The 16,968-nt window shown below is 55.6% G+C and overlaps 1 protein-coding gene and 1 long non-coding RNA gene across 6 annotated transcripts; one reads left to right on the top strand and one right to left on the bottom strand.

The window, feature by feature from the left end:
- LOC102171650 (cytochrome b561) lies at positions 565 to 12,477 on the top strand. Of its 3 annotated transcripts, none has more exons than XM_018065323.1 (6): positions 565 to 724; positions 8,676 to 8,893; positions 9,668 to 9,766; positions 9,993 to 10,096; positions 10,254 to 10,411; positions 10,583 to 12,477. In XM_018065323.1, exons 2-6 carry the CDS (start codon positions 8,689 to 8,691, stop codon positions 10,773 to 10,775), a joined length of 759 nt encoding a protein of 252 aa, XP_017920812.1. In that variant the 5' UTR covers positions 565 to 724; positions 8,676 to 8,688; the 3' UTR covers positions 10,776 to 12,477. The 3 variants fall into 3 exon arrangements, with proteins under 3 accessions (XP_017920812.1, XP_017920813.1, XP_017920814.1); XM_018065324.1 differs by having other exon boundaries at positions 646 to 724; positions 8,679 to 8,893; XM_018065325.1 differs by lacking the exon at positions 565 to 724 and adding an exon at positions 5,383 to 6,088.
- LOC102172296 lies at positions 5,298 to 10,127 on the bottom strand. Of its 3 annotated transcripts, XR_001919763.1 has the most exons (4): positions 10,040 to 10,127; positions 8,040 to 8,265; positions 7,228 to 7,270; positions 5,298 to 5,384 (listed from the first exon to the last, which is right to left on the bottom strand). It is a non-coding gene; the product is annotated as an uncharacterized LOC102172296 (long non-coding RNA). The 3 variants fall into 3 exon arrangements; XR_001919761.1 differs by lacking the exon at positions 5,298 to 5,384 and having other exon boundaries at positions 6,097 to 7,270; XR_001919762.1 differs by lacking the exons at positions 5,298 to 5,384; positions 10,040 to 10,127 and adding an exon at positions 8,399 to 8,684 and having other exon boundaries at positions 6,097 to 7,270.

The raw sequence follows: 16,968 nt of genomic DNA, 5'->3' as shown, positions 1-16,968 counted from the left end.
TCCATCTTCCAGGTTGCGAGGGAGGGCGAGTCCCCCAGGGTTGCGGGAGCGCCGAGGAGGGCCAAGCCCTGGGCCACGTCTGACACCTAGTGGCCACCTGAGCCCGGGGCGGGGCGAGGGATGAAGGTGGGAGGGAAAGGAAGGGCGTGGAGCCAGGAAATCTGGAAGCGTGGAGACCAGGCCGGAGGAGGGTGGCCGTTCACCGGTACTCCCCCTCCCGTCTTGCCCCGGGTCGCGCCTCGGCGGACCAGGCAGCCCACCCCCACTCGCAGCCTCCGAGTCCGGCCTAGACTAGGCGGCCCCCGCTCCCGCGGGGCAGCAGAGCCCCGTACGCCCCCGAACGCGGCGGACCCCGGAAGCCAGGTCTTGAGGCCCGCATTCGAAGGTTACCCGAGCTCGGGTCCGGAGGCCGGGTCGCTGTAGCCGCGGGTCTCGCGCCGCAGCCCCTACCACGCTGGGGTCAAGGTTCGGGCCTGGCGGGGCCTCGAACCCAGATCAGGCATCATGGGGACCCGCCGGGGCACTTCCGGCCCCCGCGCTCCCCGCCCGACGCGTCGCCAGCCTGGCCGCCAACCCGCTGCCGCCGCCCGGTTGCCATGGCGACGTGGTAGCGCGGCCGGCAGAACCGGCGGGGCAGCCCGGGCGCGGCGCGCGCGGCTCGTGGGCCAGTCGGCGGCGCGGCGCGGAGCAGCGAGGACGAGGTCCGGGCCCGACGTCCGGCCAGGTAGGCGGCCCAGGCCGGAAGGGGCGAGCCGAGCCCCGGCGCGGAGTGGGGAGGGGGCCCGGCTGTGTGCCGCGGCAGCGTGGGTTTAGGGGTGCCGGGCCTGGGGCGGGACCGCACCCGCGCCCGAACAGGCCAGGATCCCGGCGCGCAGCCAGTCTTTCTCCTGTCCTCTCCTGCCGCCAATCTGACTCACTGCACCTGCTTCCCTGGGCTCGGGGCCACGGAGCCCGGCCCGACGGTAAAGAGCTCGACTCGCGCTAGCTGTCGGCCGTCGGCCCCGGCCTGCCTCTGGCCTCGTCTCCTTGGAAGTTAGAACGGAGCGGCAGGGAACCCCAAGTTTATGTGTCGATGCACGGCTAATGTTTTGCCATATTCCAGAAACTAGGCAGGGTAGAAGTGCAGCAACCAGCATTTGCCGCGACTGTGCTTTTGAAACCTGAAACGGAGCTGCCAAGCTGCTTCTAGTGGCCAGGCCTCCATCCCTCTGCCCCTTTCCTTTGGGGTGAGGTGTTTAGCTAGCAGGTCCCTTCCTCATTCTTCTGGAACACCCCTAGCCTCTTGGTGGGTGAGGAGTCTCCCCGTTGGGAGACCCTTTCTCCTCCGGTTGGCCGTGGTAGGTCCTGAACTGTGGGTGGATCTGCTGCTGCCTCTGACACCTGGGTATGGGGGGCACCCCCCACCCCGCTTGCCCTGAACCCCAGGGCACCACAGAGAGAAGGATCCAGGTGGACCCCGAAGTCCCAGCCACATCTTTAGAGGCTGGCACCCCTCCCAGGTCTTTCTCCCTTTTGGTCGCCCCTCTCCTCTCATGCCACCTTGGCTTTGACGATTTTCTAAGACTCATTAAATGAAGCTCTGTCTTATCTGGGTTCTGTTCCTTCGTTTTCATAGCAAAAACAAATAAAAAACCCAAAAAGCTTTGCTACCTTCTCATACATATCTTGATTTCTTCTGTGCAATTGGACTGAGGCAGAAAATACAGGCAACTCGTAAATGCCAATGGGAGCCCCATACACAGAAATGGCTGCTACAACCTCCCACCCCCACCCCTGGGCAGGAGGGGCCTCCAGGACCTGAGTGGAGGCTTTGCTTGTCCCACTGCTTCCCTGCCTGTCCCATCTTCCCTTGGGCGGCTTCTAATACAAAGTGGTTCTAATGCTAGAAGATTTTGGTGGAGGAATTCACCCCAGATCCAGGGCTTTCTGCCCAGGTGTGGGGATTCATGGTAGGCAGAAGGGAGGGTGTGGATTTGTTAGAGGGAGTCATGCTGTCTGCTGCCATCTGGCTGTCTACAGCCCCAAACCTCATGTGTCAACAGCTTCTGATGTGTGAGTCTTCCTAAGGTGCTGTTAAAAATAAAGATTTAGTCTTCGTGGGATTGCTATTTACCTGAATGCCTGCTATGTGGCGGGCAGCGTGCCAGCACGGGTACATATTCTGCTTCATGTTTGCTACAGGCCAGTAAGGTGGGTCTCAACACGCCCCTACCTTTTGGAAGAGGAATCAGGCTCATGGAAGGCTCTTGGCTCCCTGTCATGAACAGTGGGGCTGGCTTTGAAATCACATCCATCTGACCAGGGCTGCATTGTGACATTCTCCTTCCTCCATTAAAAAAAATAATAAACAGAATTGTATTTTACAATCACATCAGTATAAAGACAAATATAATCCAGGCTGGATTAAAAATTAAAATATTTTATTCAATCCTAGAAGTTTGTTTTTTCTTATGATTTTAACAGAAATCAACACCTTTTTTTGTGAGTCCCTATAAGTATTGAGAGCCCTGATACTGAGCCCCTGGACCTAATGGAGAACGGGGCTTGGTGTCTGACCTCAAGCTTCCTTCCTGGGGGTTACTTGGGTGCCAGTGGCAAGACAGTGCCCCATCTAACAGCCCAGCCCTCATTTTGCCTTGTCTTTCATCACATTCGAGGATATTCTAAGACAATTGAGTCATTTACCCCTTTTACCCAAGAAAAGTTCTAGCCCCTGACAAAATCTTTTCTAACCCAATTAAAATGCTGCTGCCGATAAGGTCTGTAGCCAGGCCAGGCTCCTGCTTCCAGGCTGTGGACGTGTGTGGTGTCTGGTCCTCATAATGAGATTAGGCCTGGTGGCCTTTCAGTGAAGCCCTCCGGGCTCAGGGAGGGAGAGGGATGCTTGTTGGCACGTTCAAACCCTGCGGCAGCTCCTGGCCCTGGTTGATCAAGTTAAGTGGGGTCTGACTGCAGGTGTGTGGGGGCAGGGTGTGGTGACGGTCACAGCCTGAGATTCCAGAAGCTGCCAGAGACCCCAGATCCCCATCCCGTGCTCTGACAGGAAGGAGGGCAGCCGAGTAAGGGTCCACATGAGCTCACCCAGGTGCTTGGTCCGGAGGGCCAAGGAAGCCTTTGGGGTGCAGGTGGGCTGCTTCCAGGCCCTTGATGTTGCTGCCCGCGTGGCTCTGGGAACACAGGAGGCCCCAGAGCTGCCAGTGTTCCGAGGCACCACCGTTAGAGAGGGAAGGGCAGGAGAAGGAAACGCAGGGGTCGGAGCCCACGGCATTCGCTTACTAGGGAGCGAATCCCAACTGGTTTCAGGGTTAGCAGGTGCACCCGTGTGTGTGGGCGAGTCGGATTCCAGAGTCCTCGCAGGACCTTCTCTGCACCCCTCGTCATTGGAAGCAGCCCATCTGTGCACAGAGATGTGCTGTCAGCCACCCTGAACCGGAGAAGTGACGGGCAGCTACGTTGCTGAAGGGGTCTCAGCTCATTTTCCATGAAGCACAGAACCTGCTCGAAGCTTTGTCTTTTCTGTATATCTGGATTTTTTTCACTTAGATCTTATTGGCTGTGAGGTCAGGGGGACTGGTCTTTCTCCTTTGTGTTTTCCTGTCATCCCTCAAACTCAGGTTTAGACTCACCTTCAGACTGGAAGGTGCTACAAGGGGAACTGCTTAGGCTTCTGTGAGTCCACGGTCATCCTTTATCCCCGACTTCCTCCGGGACGCCTCGTTACGGGGGCGAAGTAACCAGGAGAGACGCCTCTGGAGCAGTTGTCATGAAGATCCTGCAGTAGTCTGTCCCTGTCACCTCTTCTCTCTAACCTGCCCTTTTCTACCTGTAGCCTTTTCTCCCCAGAAAGCCCATGGGGGACACCAATGCTTGAAGTCATGGTGGGTGTGAGCTGCCTTAGAGTGGGTCCTCGAGGGGGTGAGACGGGCCCAGGAGGATGGCATGGGAGGGGAGAGGCTGTCCCTGGGCTGTGTTTCTGAGCAGTCAGGTTCTCTGAATCCTGGCTTCAGTGCCGAGGAAGCTCTTCACTCTCGCCTAGTTACTGGCGTAAGAAAGCGCAGAGCCACACCCCTTAGCGGGCATCCCCTGTAGGATGGCCACTCCAGCATGAATCCAGAGTGCTCAGTGGAGTTTAACTCAAGGGCCCTTTACTCTAGAATCTGCCTCTGCTCTGCATCTTGTCTGCAAGGCCCCGGAAGTTGGGGGCCACGTCTCGTCTCTTGTGTTCCAGCATCCAGCAGTGTGGCTACCGCTTTGCAGGCACTTGATAAACAACTGAGTTGAGCAGTTCTTTGCCGCGGATGATTTTGGACCAAGTCGCTTATCCTCTTGTCCAAAATCATCTGCAGCAAAATCCTTCTGGGCTTCTCTGGTGGCTCATACGGTAAAGGATCTGCCTGCAATGCAGGAGACCTGGGTTCGGTCCTTGGGTTGGGAAGATCCCCTGGAGAAGGGAATGGCTCCCCACTCCAGTATTCTTGTCTGGAGAATTCCATGGACAGAGGAGCCTGCAGGGCTTCAGTCCTTGGGATCTCAAAGAGTCGGACACGACTGAGCGACTAACGCCTTCACTTTCACTATTTATCCTCTTTGAGTCCCAATTTACTCGTGTCAAATGGGGGTAATACTGTTACCATCATAGATTATTGTGAAGACTGAAAGAGAGAATGCAGGAAGAGCTGAGTACAGAGCAGGGCTCCCGCCCTTGAGGCACAGAAGGCCGCATCTCCAGGCCACCGCCTCAGGGCGCAAACAACGCTGGAGTGCCAGCAGCACTAGGGTTCAGACTCCCAGGGCAACTCGGGAGGTTTTCAGTGAGGACATCAAAGCCACGTTTTGCCACGTGTTTTCGGCACCACCAAGTGAGTCTCCATTTCTAAGCGGACGCTGCTGGGTGTCCTACAATTTTTGTTTTTCTTCGGGCACAGCTTGCAGCATGTAGGGTCTTAGTTCCCCAACCAGGGATCAAACCTGCGCCCTCTGCATTGGAAGCTTGAAGTCTTAACCACTGGACTGCCAGGGAAGTCCCTGTCCTACAATTTCACTCAACACTGACACTACCTAACTGGAGACAGGGTTAGATCACAGAGGTTAAGGGCTTGGTCCCACGAGACTGTACCGAGCCCAGCACACATGTCACCTGTGCTGCTGACTAACACGCTGCACATCAGAGCTTCCCATGACCCCCTTCTCGGGTCCAGTTAATTTGGGAGAACAGCTCACAGAACTCAGAGACACTTGCTAGATTCCTGGTTTATTATTTTAAAAATCCCAGCCAGATGAACAGGTACGTGGGGCAAGATCTGGAAGGGCCTGGAGCACTGAAGCTTGTCCCCGAGGAACCATGTGGATGTGTTCACCAACCCGGGAACTCTCCAAACCCTGCCCTTTGGGGATTCAAGGAGGCTTCGTTATACAGGTCCGACTGATTAAATCATTGGACATTCGTGGCTCAGCCCGATCTCTAGCCCCTCTCCCTCCCCAGAAGTCAAGGGTGGGACTGAAAGTGCCAACCCTCCAGTCACAAGGTTGGTTCCCCCGGTAACCACCCCCCAGTTTTCTAGGGGCTTCATTAACATAATGTAATATTAACATAACAAAAGGAACAGTTGCGGCTTTCTTCACATTGAAAATTCCTAGGGTTTTAGATGCTCTGTTGCATACATTTCTTATTATAAATCAGAGTACCACAGCTAAGAAGAGAACGCCCACTTCTGCCCATCCCATGATGAGACTGGTTGGGAAGGGAAAAAGCTGGCTGTTCTCTGCAGCCCTGAGCCCCGCTCTGTCCTCGCTGTCTAATGGGCGGGCAGACTGGCAGGTCAGCTGGGGCAGAGTCCATTCTTTCTGTTCTTCCTAATTCAGAGCTAATCAGATTCTGACTGTGCCCCGGGCTCTCAAGAGGAATCTAATAAAGGAGAGGAGGACAGCATCTCTCTGTTCAGAACAGTTTTCCTGTTGGAGTCGGCACAAGGGATCAGATCCCCGAGGACACCCAAGGGGGAGGTGGATGCAGTCCTTGCCTGCAGGGAGCTCACAGGGCTCCACCGCAGAGAGGCCCACGTGGGCTTAGCGCAGGGCAAGGACCGGGGTAAGTAAGCCCTAGGCCAGCCTTGCGGACAAAGTGGTGAACAAATGCCAATTTCAGGTCGTGGGGCAGGAAGTATAGGGGAGTGTGAGGTGGAGGGGTTACCGCCAGGTTGCGCTGTCAGAGCTGTGGCCTGGGAGCACCTCCTCTAGTGGGCTTGGCAGGAAAACAGTGGGGGCTGCGGGTGGAAACCCGGATGGATCAGTTAAGGAGTTGGCATTTGACCATCACATGCTGGCGGCCCTTTCTGCCTGGAGGGGCACCAAGACTGGGGAGCTGGCTTTGTCCCTGTCCCTGTGAGTCAGGCAGACTGAGGAGGGTAGGGAGATGGGGGCAGAAGTTCCAGCCCTGCTGGGTGGTGGCAATGAAGGTGGCTGGGAGGGAAGTGATGGCGAGGCCTGGGGGAGGTGGCCACACTGGGGACCTGTCAGGAGAGGAATGTGGCTTTGGATGTGTGGACCTTGCGGTGCTTGGGGGATGTCCAGGTAGAGGTGTTAGTGGACAGCTAGAAGTGGGGTTGGAGTCTGGAGGAGAGGCCGACTGGCAGGGTCTCCACTGTAGGTGTAGAGCTGACAGATGGGCAAGCACGAGTTCCTGACGTGGCATCACTGCGTCCAGGGCTTCTGGAAGCAGGTGTGTCCACCTGCAATGGGGGTGCTTCGGGAACGTGTTTTCCGAAATCTAAAAAAGAACCTAGCCCTTGCTCAGGATCCCATTTAGGAATAAGACAGCTGTGCAGAGATGATAACCTAGTGTTGTCTACTTAGTGAAAAGCTGAAAGCTGGCTAAATATTTAAGAACAAGAGATAAGGGATTGGTTAAAATATGAAACTGTCGTGTAACAAGACAAGCATGATGTGGATGTATGTTCACTGACATGAAAAGATGTGCATGGTCTAGAATTAAGTGAAAAAAGGTTAGAAATTGGTATGGTTATGTTTCTGTAAAAGAAAGTATGAAAAGGATATAAATCAAAACATTGATTACTTGTAATTTCTGTTTTTTTTTTGGCTTATCTGTATTTTACTACAGGGAGTGGGTTATCAACACTGCCTGCCCGCCCACCACTTTAAAAAACTGTGGCATTGCCAACAGTAGTCCAAGGTGGCAGAGGGAAGTGGGGGTAAAGATGGTCCGCTTACCAGGAAGACACGGCCTGATCGACTGGACGCTAGTTCTTTTGAGCTGCATAGGGTAGAGGGTGAAAAGTGAAAGTGAAAAGTCAGTTGCTCAGTTGCATCTGACTGTTTGCGAGCCCACGGACTGCAGCCTACCAGGCTCCTCTGTCCATGGGATTCTCCAGGCAAGAATACTGGAGTGGCTAGTCATTTCCTTCTCTGGGGGATCTTCCCCACCCAGGGACTGAACCTAGGTTTGCTGGCAGATTCTTTACTGTCTGAGCCACCAGGGAACCCATTGTGCTCAGTATGTATTAGGAGGGATCCCACAATGTGTTAGTCAAACCTCTCTGCTCAGCTGCTGTTCTCTGCCGGTAATAAGGAGGAGGGTGTCTCCAGGGCCACTGGGAGAGGCTGGGGCAGTGCAAGAGGCGAGCCAGGGAAATGGAGCGCTGGGCCCTCTGGGAGCCCTGGCAGAGCCTTTCTGTGGCCACAGGACGCTGGCACCGCGGCTATACTTGCTTATCCACTGCCTCCTCTCCTCCCATCCCCCCTCACTGCCACTCCCGCCCGAGTGTGGGAAGAACCAGCAGGTTCCGGATGAAGAGCTGGCACACAGGCCTGTCGGAGCTGGGGCTTGGCTTTGGCGACAACCAGGCCTGGGCAGAGGAGCCAGGAAATGCCTCCCACTGGCCCCTGGGCTTGGCTTCCCCAAGCCCCATTGAGACCTCTCCCCTCCCACCTGCCGCCGATCCTTGTCTGCTGGGTGGGAGCAGGGACACACATGCTGTCACCAAATCCTTGTGAGCTACGTGACCCCAGGAGTCCGTTCTTACCTTGCAGCGCTCGGTTCAGGAAGCCTGGCCTGGGAGCAGTGCAGGTCCACCGCCCCAGGTGTGGCAGGGAGGAGTGGGCGGAGGCAGGAAGGGAAAGGGCTGCTTGAAGGCTCCTCTCTCCCACGTCCTTTCTGGTGAAGCAGCTCAGAGCACATCCCTCTACTGGCTGCTGCCACGCTGCTGGGGGCTGCTCTGTTGGCAGGACTTCTCTCACCTGGGGCTGGAGCTGAAACAGCAGGCAAGGGGGAGTCAGGCTCCCATTTCTCATCCCAGACGCCTATTATGGTTCATCTGGAGGAAAAATTCCTGCATCTTCAAGGAATGTGCTCATTCCTCTTTATTTCACCCGTGAACCCGACCTGAGAAAACCCGGGGCCTCGTGAAACAGAAAGCACTGCCATGGGGCCCTCCTGCTCTGCCCAGAATGTGGAGGACCTTGACTTGCACCCTCACTGCAGGTGGAAGTGCAGCCAGGTGTGGTCCGGTTCTGCAGGAAGCCAGGCCCCTCCCGCTGGGCGCTTGCTACATGAACACAGAGGCCAGGGGAGTGGGCTGAGAGGGAGGTGGCAGGCAGGCACGGGGCATATCTTTGGAGGCTGTGAGCCATTCTTCTGAGCTCTGCCATCTTCTCCGCAGTAGCCGCCTCAGCATGGAGGGCCCTGCCAGCCCAGCACCCGCACCCGGGGCGCTGCCCTACTACGTGGCCTTCTCCCAGCTGCTGGGCCTGACCGTGGTGGCCATGACTGGTGCCTGGCTTGGTATGTACCGAGGCGGCATTGCCTGGGAGAGTGCCCTGCAGTTCAACGTGCATCCGCTCTGCATGGTCATAGGCCTGGTCTTCCTGCAGGGAGATGGTGAGTCTTTGGGCAACACCACCTGGGAGCGGGTTTGAGGGACCCTTTCACCCCGGAAGCTGGCTCAGAGCCTGGGGACACTGGGAATCCAAATCAGGGCCCTCTGAGGCTGCTGGGTGGCAGCTCCTTTCTGACTGAAAAGTGTGTGTAGATGATGGAATTGGCAGAGCTAGAGCTCCTCTCTCTGGGGTAGGATCCAGGCTGTGGTTGGCCATGTACTCTGCCTCAAAGCCTTGTTTCTAGAAACAAGAAAGCTGGATCTATCCATTCTTCCTCGAGGTGGTCCCGGGGTCAGCAACCCCTTCATCAGCAGGCTCCTAAGAGGCATTCCCCAGGCTCCCTGGCCCTGACCGCCTCAGCCGGAAGAGGGGGAATTCACTTGGGATCACAAGGTTCTGCTTTGAGAACCAGGGGTTTCCCAACCAGGGAGCCTGCTTGCTAAAACTAGTGAATATGTGATCAGGCTTCAGTGCTGGACAAACCGAGGACCATCAAAGCGAAGGCGTGAACTCAGAAGTACGTGGCACCTTGATGTGCCTGCTTGATGAGCCTAAAACAGCCTGGAATACCCGGGGACAGCTGATAAGAAGGGGCGGGGTGGGCCTGCCAGGGCGCAGGAGCCTTGTTTTCTTCCCTCTTCCTGTGGCTGGGGTACCTGGACAAGCCCTAGACGCAGGTTCCCTCTTCAGCCGAGGGTGTGTCTCCTCGCTGCCCTGGCCGGAGGGCTGCGGGCTGGGGTTAGCACGCTGACCTTCCCTTTCTCACGGCCAACAGCCCTGCTGGTTTACCGCGTCTTCAGGAATGAGGCCAAACGCACCACCAAAGTCCTGCACGGGCTGCTGCACGTCTTCGCCTTCGTCATCGCCTTGGTGGGTGAGTTGGGGGCCGGCGCGCCCTTCCTCCACCTCTGCTGACTTGGGGAAGTAGCTGCTTCGCTGTCCAGTCCCCCCCCACCCCCGCCGGCAGGGACACTGGGTGTTGGCAGCCATCGAGCCGGGACTGGAGCCCAGAAGTCCCGGCCAGGCAGGTTTCCCTCGGGTCACCGCATCCCCTCAGCGCCCATCAGCCTTGTCCTCACGCCACCCCCGCCTCCCGCCAGGCCTGGTGGCGGTGTTCGAGCACCACAGGAAGAAGGGCTACGCCGACCTGTACAGCCTGCACAGCTGGTGCGGCATCCTGGTCTTCGCGCTCTTCTTTGCGCAGGTGAGTCCTCGCGGCCCCGCGGCGGCGGGCAGGCGCGGGGAGCAGGGCCCGCACCGGCTGGGGCCAGCTGTGCGCCCGCAGGTGCGCCCGGGGCGTCCCCGGGCTGCGCGGAGCGGGCGCAGCTCGGTCCCCGGCAGCACCTCGCCTTTCCTCCCAGTGGCTCGTGGGCTTTAGCTTCTTCCTGTTCCCGGGCGCCTCGTTTTCTCTGCGGAGCCGCTACCGCCCGCAGCACGTCTTCTTCGGCGCCGCCATCTTCCTGCTCTCGGTGGCCACCGCCCTGCTGGGCCTGAAGGAGGCGCTGCTGTTCGAGCTCGGGTGAGCGCCCCCTCCCGGCGGCTCTGGGCGGGGCGGCCGCGCCGGGGCTTTTCTCCCGGGGCGGGGCGGGGCGGGGCGGGGTGGGGGGCGGACTCGGGCTCGAGACCCCGGGGCATCTTTCCGGCGGGGGTGAGCGGCACTGGGTCTAAGGGCGACGCCTCAACCCCGCAGGACCAAGTACAGCACGTTCGAGCCCGAGGGCGTCCTGGCCAACGTGCTGGGCCTGCTGCTGGCCGCCTTCGCCACGGTCGTACTCTACATCCTGACCCGCGCCGACTGGAAGCGGCCCCTCCAGGCGGAAGAGCAAGCGCTCTCCATGGACTTCAAGACGCTGACGGAGGGCGACAGCCCCAGCTCCCAGTGACGGGCGCCCCATCCTGGCCCCTCCTGTTCCGGGGGCCCAGGCAGGTGTCCGTCCTGCACCCGCTGCTGAGGGTCCCGGCAGGGCTGGGCACAGCGGAGGGGGGGGCCTTGGGGGCAGTCCTCTCTGAGCGCAGATTTTTGGGGTTCAGGGCCCCTCCACTTCCCGCTCCTCGCTGCTGCTGCTGTCGTGTTAGTCCTGAGCACGCGCCCCCCCCGCCCCCCCGCCGCCCCTGTTGCCACCCGACTTCCACCCCAAGATGGAGCAGCTTTGGGTAAGGCTCTGGGCCTAAATGGCTCCGAGAGTGGGGCGCCTCCCTCCTCGAGGCCGCAGTGAAGCTGAGACTTGCTTTGTGTGACCCCGAACTCCTGCCAGGAGTCTTGCGTCCTGGAGGACCGGCGCTCTGAAGGGGCCCAGCCTCTGGCAGCGGAGCTAGTGACATTATATGTGAAATATGCTGGTGTCAGGGCCAGGTTCCCCAGGAGAGGGGAGGGACTCCCTGGGACTCTCTGGACCCAGGCTTTGGCCCAGCTGCGTTCTGGAGCCTTCCCTTTCTTTAACCCTTTAGCCCTGAGTCGGCTTTACCTTGGGGGCTGTAGACTTGGGACAAACTTGCTGTGAGCCGCTTCAGAGGGGAGCCCAGAGAAGAGGCTGGAGGTGGGCCTGGGTGGGCTTCTGTCCCGGCTGGCCCCGGCCTCCACTCCTGACCCTCAGAGCTCGCGGGAGGCTGCTCTGACAAGAGGGCACAGGCCTTTCCCCTTAAACAAAAAGCTGCCGCTAGAAAAGGATAAGGTGCCCCCTTTCGATTTCCATGAGGAGGGTTCGGGAGGACAGTCTTCTCTCCTACCTGCGGCAGGTCTTTGCAGGAAGGGGCCAAGAGGGAATCAGATTAATACCGCCCCCCCATCCCTGAAACCTCATGAGTGTGTAACGCTGTTAGCTGAGTTGCTATTTGCCTTCGGTCTAGAAATAACGTGATTAGAGCATTGATCTGTGCTTCTTGGACTTGGCAAATGCTCTCTCCTTGTTTTCCTCATTTTCCGGGCTTTGAGGAACATGACGCAGTTTTGGACAAGACAGAGTTGACTTAAGACATTAATAAAATTTCCAGTTCTGACTACCATTTTTCAGCAGCTGCCTCTCCCAGCTAAATGCTGCCTTCTAGAAAGGGGGCTTATCTCCTCTAATACTCGGATTCCTGCAACTCGGCCTTTGCCATGGGGTCCCGCCTCAGGCGATGCTGCTCCTCAGGGCAGGTGGCGATGGTGGGCGCCCTCCCCAGCAGGGCTGCCTGCTCCCCACCTGACCCCGTGGGCGCTCCAGGCTCTGCTGCGACTGGCCACCCCCCACCCCACCGCCTGCTGTTTACACTGTTCTTTGATCGCTTGGTATAGTCGATGTTTACACGTGGGAAAACTCCACCTTAGACAAACTACCAGAGTAGGATTGTGTATCTCCCTTGCCAGAAGGGCACAGAGAGAAACAGAACCTTGGATTTGCAAAGAAGAAAAAAAAAAGCCTGAACACTGGCCTGTTTGCCAAAGCGTATGCTGAATAACTAATAAGCCAAAAAGCTACCCCCGTCCCCACCTGCCCCAGCCAAGCTGATCCGCGGTGGCTTGTTTCATTTTGCCTGTGGCCGGTCTTTGATGAAGCCCAGTGTAGCGCTGGTACAACAGATGATTCAATAAACGTCTACAGCAGATCTCTGGCCTGTTATCTTCATTTCCTGTGGCAGTAAAAGGAGCCAGCTCTTTCAGCAGATATGTGAAGTTTGCCTACCAGGGTCGAGAGAAACTGCATATCCCCAGGCTGGGCACAGAAAGTCAAGTGACTCATCCTGTTTATCACTTCAGAGCACTACAGGCTCTGAAATGGTCCTCGCTCTGGACCCCAGTGAGGGAGGCTCTTCCAAAGGGTTAGAGAAATTCTCTTCCCAGACAGAGTGTCCTGGAGGGTGGAACCGCAAGAGCCTGATGGGACCTTGGCAAGAAGTTGCCCTGCCTATTCCATTAACCTTTTTTGTTTTAAAAATGTCTCAAAAAATAAATAAAAATATGTCTTTTCATTCCTTAAGAAGAGGAGCAAAGCTTTGAGAACAAGCTGAGATTCTACTTTATATCAATCCCTGAGGGTCAGGCAAATGTGTTTCCAGCGAAGCTGGGTGTGACCTCAGATCTCACCAGGATGCACCACGTGCTCCTGTCACTTAATGGAAACTTACTTGGGGGCTATTGAAAGGGACCCTACAGAACATCCTCTGATAAGGTTAAGTCATCCATCGGTGACATTGATTCTTACTTCCCAGCACTTTCTTTTCTGTATCAAATCTGGTGTTTAGCGTGTATGAGCCAGAGCTTGAGAGGTCTTTGCTGGATACATGTGTAGAGCCTCCTGAACCAGGCTGGACCTTCATCTGCTTAACAGCCTGAACACGTACCATGTGGCCTGCTACATGTCATGAGGTGACCTTGGGGTCAGGTTCAGGGGTGGCAGTCTGCAAGGGCAGAGGCATCCTGACCCAGTGAGTGTGCTCTCTCTCTTACGGCTTCTGCACCAGCTTCTGAATTTTAAGGGTCTCTGTGCTGGAATATTCAGACGATGCCAGACTCTCAGGCTGCCTCTCTCTCCAAGGCAGATCGCCTTCCCACTGGGTTGGGAACCTCGAGAGGTCACAGAATTCTCTTGCCCATGGCACAGTTGTGTCTCCGAAGGAATACAACTTCGGAACTCCCATTTTTAAAGGTGAAAGAAGATGATGCTCCGTTTCCACTCAGCCTCGGCCTGTGGGAGTGTGACTGCCCATGTGCATGTGTGCACAGCGGTGTGTCAGACTACAAAGAGCACCTGTCAGGGAATGAAAACAGCAAGGGGAAGACCTACAAGAGTGTGCTGAGGGCACAGCTTCCTGCCGCTTGAGTGGCTCTGTAGCCTGGTTCAGAGTCAAGAGCTGTTCAGAATTAGCTTCGTAGGAATTCCTTTTACCTTTTCATCCATTGCCTCAGGAATCCTTAAAAATCTGTTTTTTTTTTTTTCCCCTCCCAACCACTTATCCACTTCTCTTTTCTGCTCAGGCTGAACTTCCAGAGTTCCCCGCTCTTTGAAGGCAGTTCTCGCGTCCAGATTGGGGTGACCGCACACCTGGTGTTCTCCTGCTTCCCCAGTTGAGTGCTTTGAGGGAAATGGATGTAGTGACAGCAGAAATGTTTTTTCATCACAGTCTGGTGTTGGGAGGAAGTGGTCTCCTTCCTTGCTTGTCCCTGAAGCAGAGGTCGCAGCTGGGCGGGAAAAACCCATGACTCTGTCCTTAAGGAAAGGTATCGAGTCTCCAGCCAGTTTCCGGAAATCTGTAACCTCTCCACCGTGTAGCTGCCTAGTTCTCTATATGGTGAAGACTGGAAATTTCTGACCAGCTTTCTCTTTTAAACTGTATTTTATTATTTTTGGCTGCGCCAGGCCCTCGTTGCTGAGAGTGGGAGCTCCTCCAGTTGCGGTGTGCAGGCTTTCTCTTCTTCGCAGCGGCTTCTCCTGTGTGGAGCAGGGGCTGGGCGTTCGGGCTTTAGTTGCCCCACAGCACGTGGATCTTCCAGGTCCAGGAATTGAACATGTGTCCTCTGCTCTGGCAGGTGGATTCTTAACCACCAGACCAAAGGGAAGTCCCTTGCCGGACTTCTGAAGAAAACAAATAGTGGCTGGAAGCAGTGGGCTTCCAGCTTTAGCCAAGTCAGCCTCGGGGACTATAACTGGTGCTGTCGCCCTGCCTCGGGCATGCAGTCTCTAACAGCTCTAACGGGCAGCCTTGGGTTTTGGGACGGTAACTGGACTGAGGTGTAGCCTCAGCTATTAAAATCCAACAAGGAGAGGAAGTCAGTGTTCCCTTGGCCTGGCTGGAGGAACCTCTGCCACAGAGGAAAGAGCCTCCTCTTTTTCTCAGTGAACACAGTGGGCCTTGGCTGATGGGCCCTCAGGACTGTCTTGTCCACGGTTCTCTCAAGCCCCTCACAGTGTCCAGCTCTCACGAGAGCTCTGTAACTTCTCTGAATGAACAAGAGCCCAAAGGGGTGACTCTAAATAGCCCGTAAAGGACCAGCCCGCTGTCCCTGGGGGAGGCATGCTTAGCCTGGTGGGCCTCAGTGATGGTGGCCCGAGTCAGCTCCTGGAGAGGCACTAATGAAAGGAGAAAGCACCACACCACCATGTTTTTCCAAGTGTTACCCATTTATAAATAAGTACATTTGCTTTCATACATACAGTTCATTGTACAGATGGCGATCTGTATACATGGGCAGGAAATTGCATTCATTTAACTTTTCACATCTATCTCACACAGCTCACATGTACAGACAATAAAACTGCTCAAGCAAGTACAGCAAAGGAAAATGTCCTTCCTTATACACAGGGGGCTAGATGCCTCTGTTGGGTGTGGGACCTCCCCACTGCACGAGTTCACAACCGTGTGGTGTTCAATATATCAGGATAGAGAACAAACATGCATTGGATAATATACTGTACAGAGAGTCCTTTACATCTGAGTTATAGAAAACCTAAAGGAAAACTAAGTGCATTAAAGCTTTTTCCAGCAAGTGTCTTGAAAGGACAGCAAAGAGGAGGAAGAATCAAAATCATGTTAGTACAAATCACTCTTTAATTGTAGACTGTACAGGTCTGTACTAATTAAAATCATCTTGGATTTGGAGGAGACAGAACAGAGACAAAGATGCTATGCTGGATGGAAAGGAGGCCAAGCCTGAGAATGGCACCTGCCCTGAGCCTGACGAGGAACTGGCCCCACTCAGCAGGAATCAGCCAGAGGAAAACAACAGAAATGAAAAAAACATCCCCCCCACCAAAAAAAAAAATCAACCAGAACTGGAACAGGAAGTGTAACTTACAGGATTTCCAAAATAACCTGTGAAGGAAGCAGAGATCTGGAGCCAGCATTTCTAATTTTTTTCCAGTAAGTTGGTTCACAATAAGGCAGGTACATTCAAGTACTGAATTTTCCAGAAATAACTCTGTCTGGTCCCGGGGACCAAAGGGATTGAGTCGAGTTCCCCTAACCAGGTGTTCTGGTTAGTGATTAGGCAAAAGAAAAATCCAGCCAGCGAGGGCTACAACAACAAAGCAGCTAGGCTCCTTCCTTTCCACAGAGTAGGCGTGAAAAAAAAACAAGAGGGATGTTGGTCTGCACCTGTGTGTGTCCAGCAAAAACCTGACAGGTCAGCTTAGCAGAGATATCACAGAGTCAGCAGGAAGAAATGAGATGAAACGGGTGAGGAAGCATGAAAGCAACACTTGATTTTTGGTGTCCAATCACGTGTTCATTTGGTACTGACTTTCAAAGCTCTGGCTGTGGCCATCAGCTGGCCACAAGCATCTCAGGGTGGTTCAGCTGCTGCGAGGCATTGGACACCGAAATGCAGGTTCCCAACACTTCAGCCCTTGAGTGGTCTGTATTATAAAAGTTGATGAAGACCCAGTGAGTATTCAAGTACCTTTGCACAGTGGCTCCACCAGCCCCATTGTGCTTGTGTCCAGGCCCCCAGCCAGCCACCTAGTCTCGGGAGCAGCCAGAGCGGAGTTCAAGGCATTGCATGGTGAAGGTTTCCATGACACGTCTTTGTAGGTAGCTCCTACCCCTAAGCCCTTTGTTCATTGTTGTTAGTCATGGTAGATGGTCAGTCTGGAATTCCTAGAGGAGAAGGAAGAGAAAGCCATACCTCCCAGGGTGCACGCTACCACCACAGGCCTGGCGTAGGACCAGTGGCAGCTGCCTCTGTGGGGTGGCTTTTCGAGAAGTGGGCAGCTCACGGACAGACAGGCGGGGTGGGGGTGGGGGTGGTGAGGCTGGGGCGGGGTTGGGCACACCCTGCCCCATGGGGGTGCCTGTTCAATTTTTGTGGCAAAGATTCAGTGAGCAACGGGTGTTGTCCAAGGCAATTCTGCAGTAGAAAAATAACTATCTTTGAATCGAACCATCCAACTGTGACACCTCTGGAGTTACAAAAGTTGGAGGCCGAGAGGAACTGAGAGGGGTGCTCATGGGGAAGGGAGGGGTCTTCTACATTCCCATCCATCCACCAGAGAGAGCAAGGGAGATCTGGTCAGCCTACCCCAGTCTCTGCCTGGCTGAAGGTCCAAAGCAGGTAGTGTTCAAAGAGTGTATCCTGCCACAACTGGCACAGATGTGTGAAGA

This window comes from Capra hircus, chromosome 19, assembly GCF_001704415.2.
Source record: "Capra hircus breed San Clemente chromosome 19, ASM170441v1, whole genome shotgun sequence".
Taxonomy (NCBI): domain Eukaryota; kingdom Metazoa; phylum Chordata; class Mammalia; order Artiodactyla; family Bovidae; genus Capra; species Capra hircus.
The sequence above is the reverse complement of the archived record's forward strand: the minus strand, read 5'-3'. Positions and strand labels throughout refer to the sequence as shown.

Excerpts from the sequence above, each read along its gene's own strand:
- LOC102171650 (XM_018065323.1), top strand. The coding sequence starts at position 8,689 with ATGGAGGGCCCTGCCAGCCCAGCACCCGCACCCGGGGCGCTGCCCTAC. Across the intron at positions 8,894-9,667 it reads GGTCTTCCTGCAGGGAGATG|CCCTGCTGGTTTACCGCGTC; the intron begins GTGAGTCTTTGG and ends CACGGCCAACAG. Across the intron at positions 9,767-9,992 it reads CTTCGTCATCGCCTTGGTGG|GCCTGGTGGCGGTGTTCGAG; the intron begins GTGAGTTGGGGG and ends GCCTCCCGCCAG.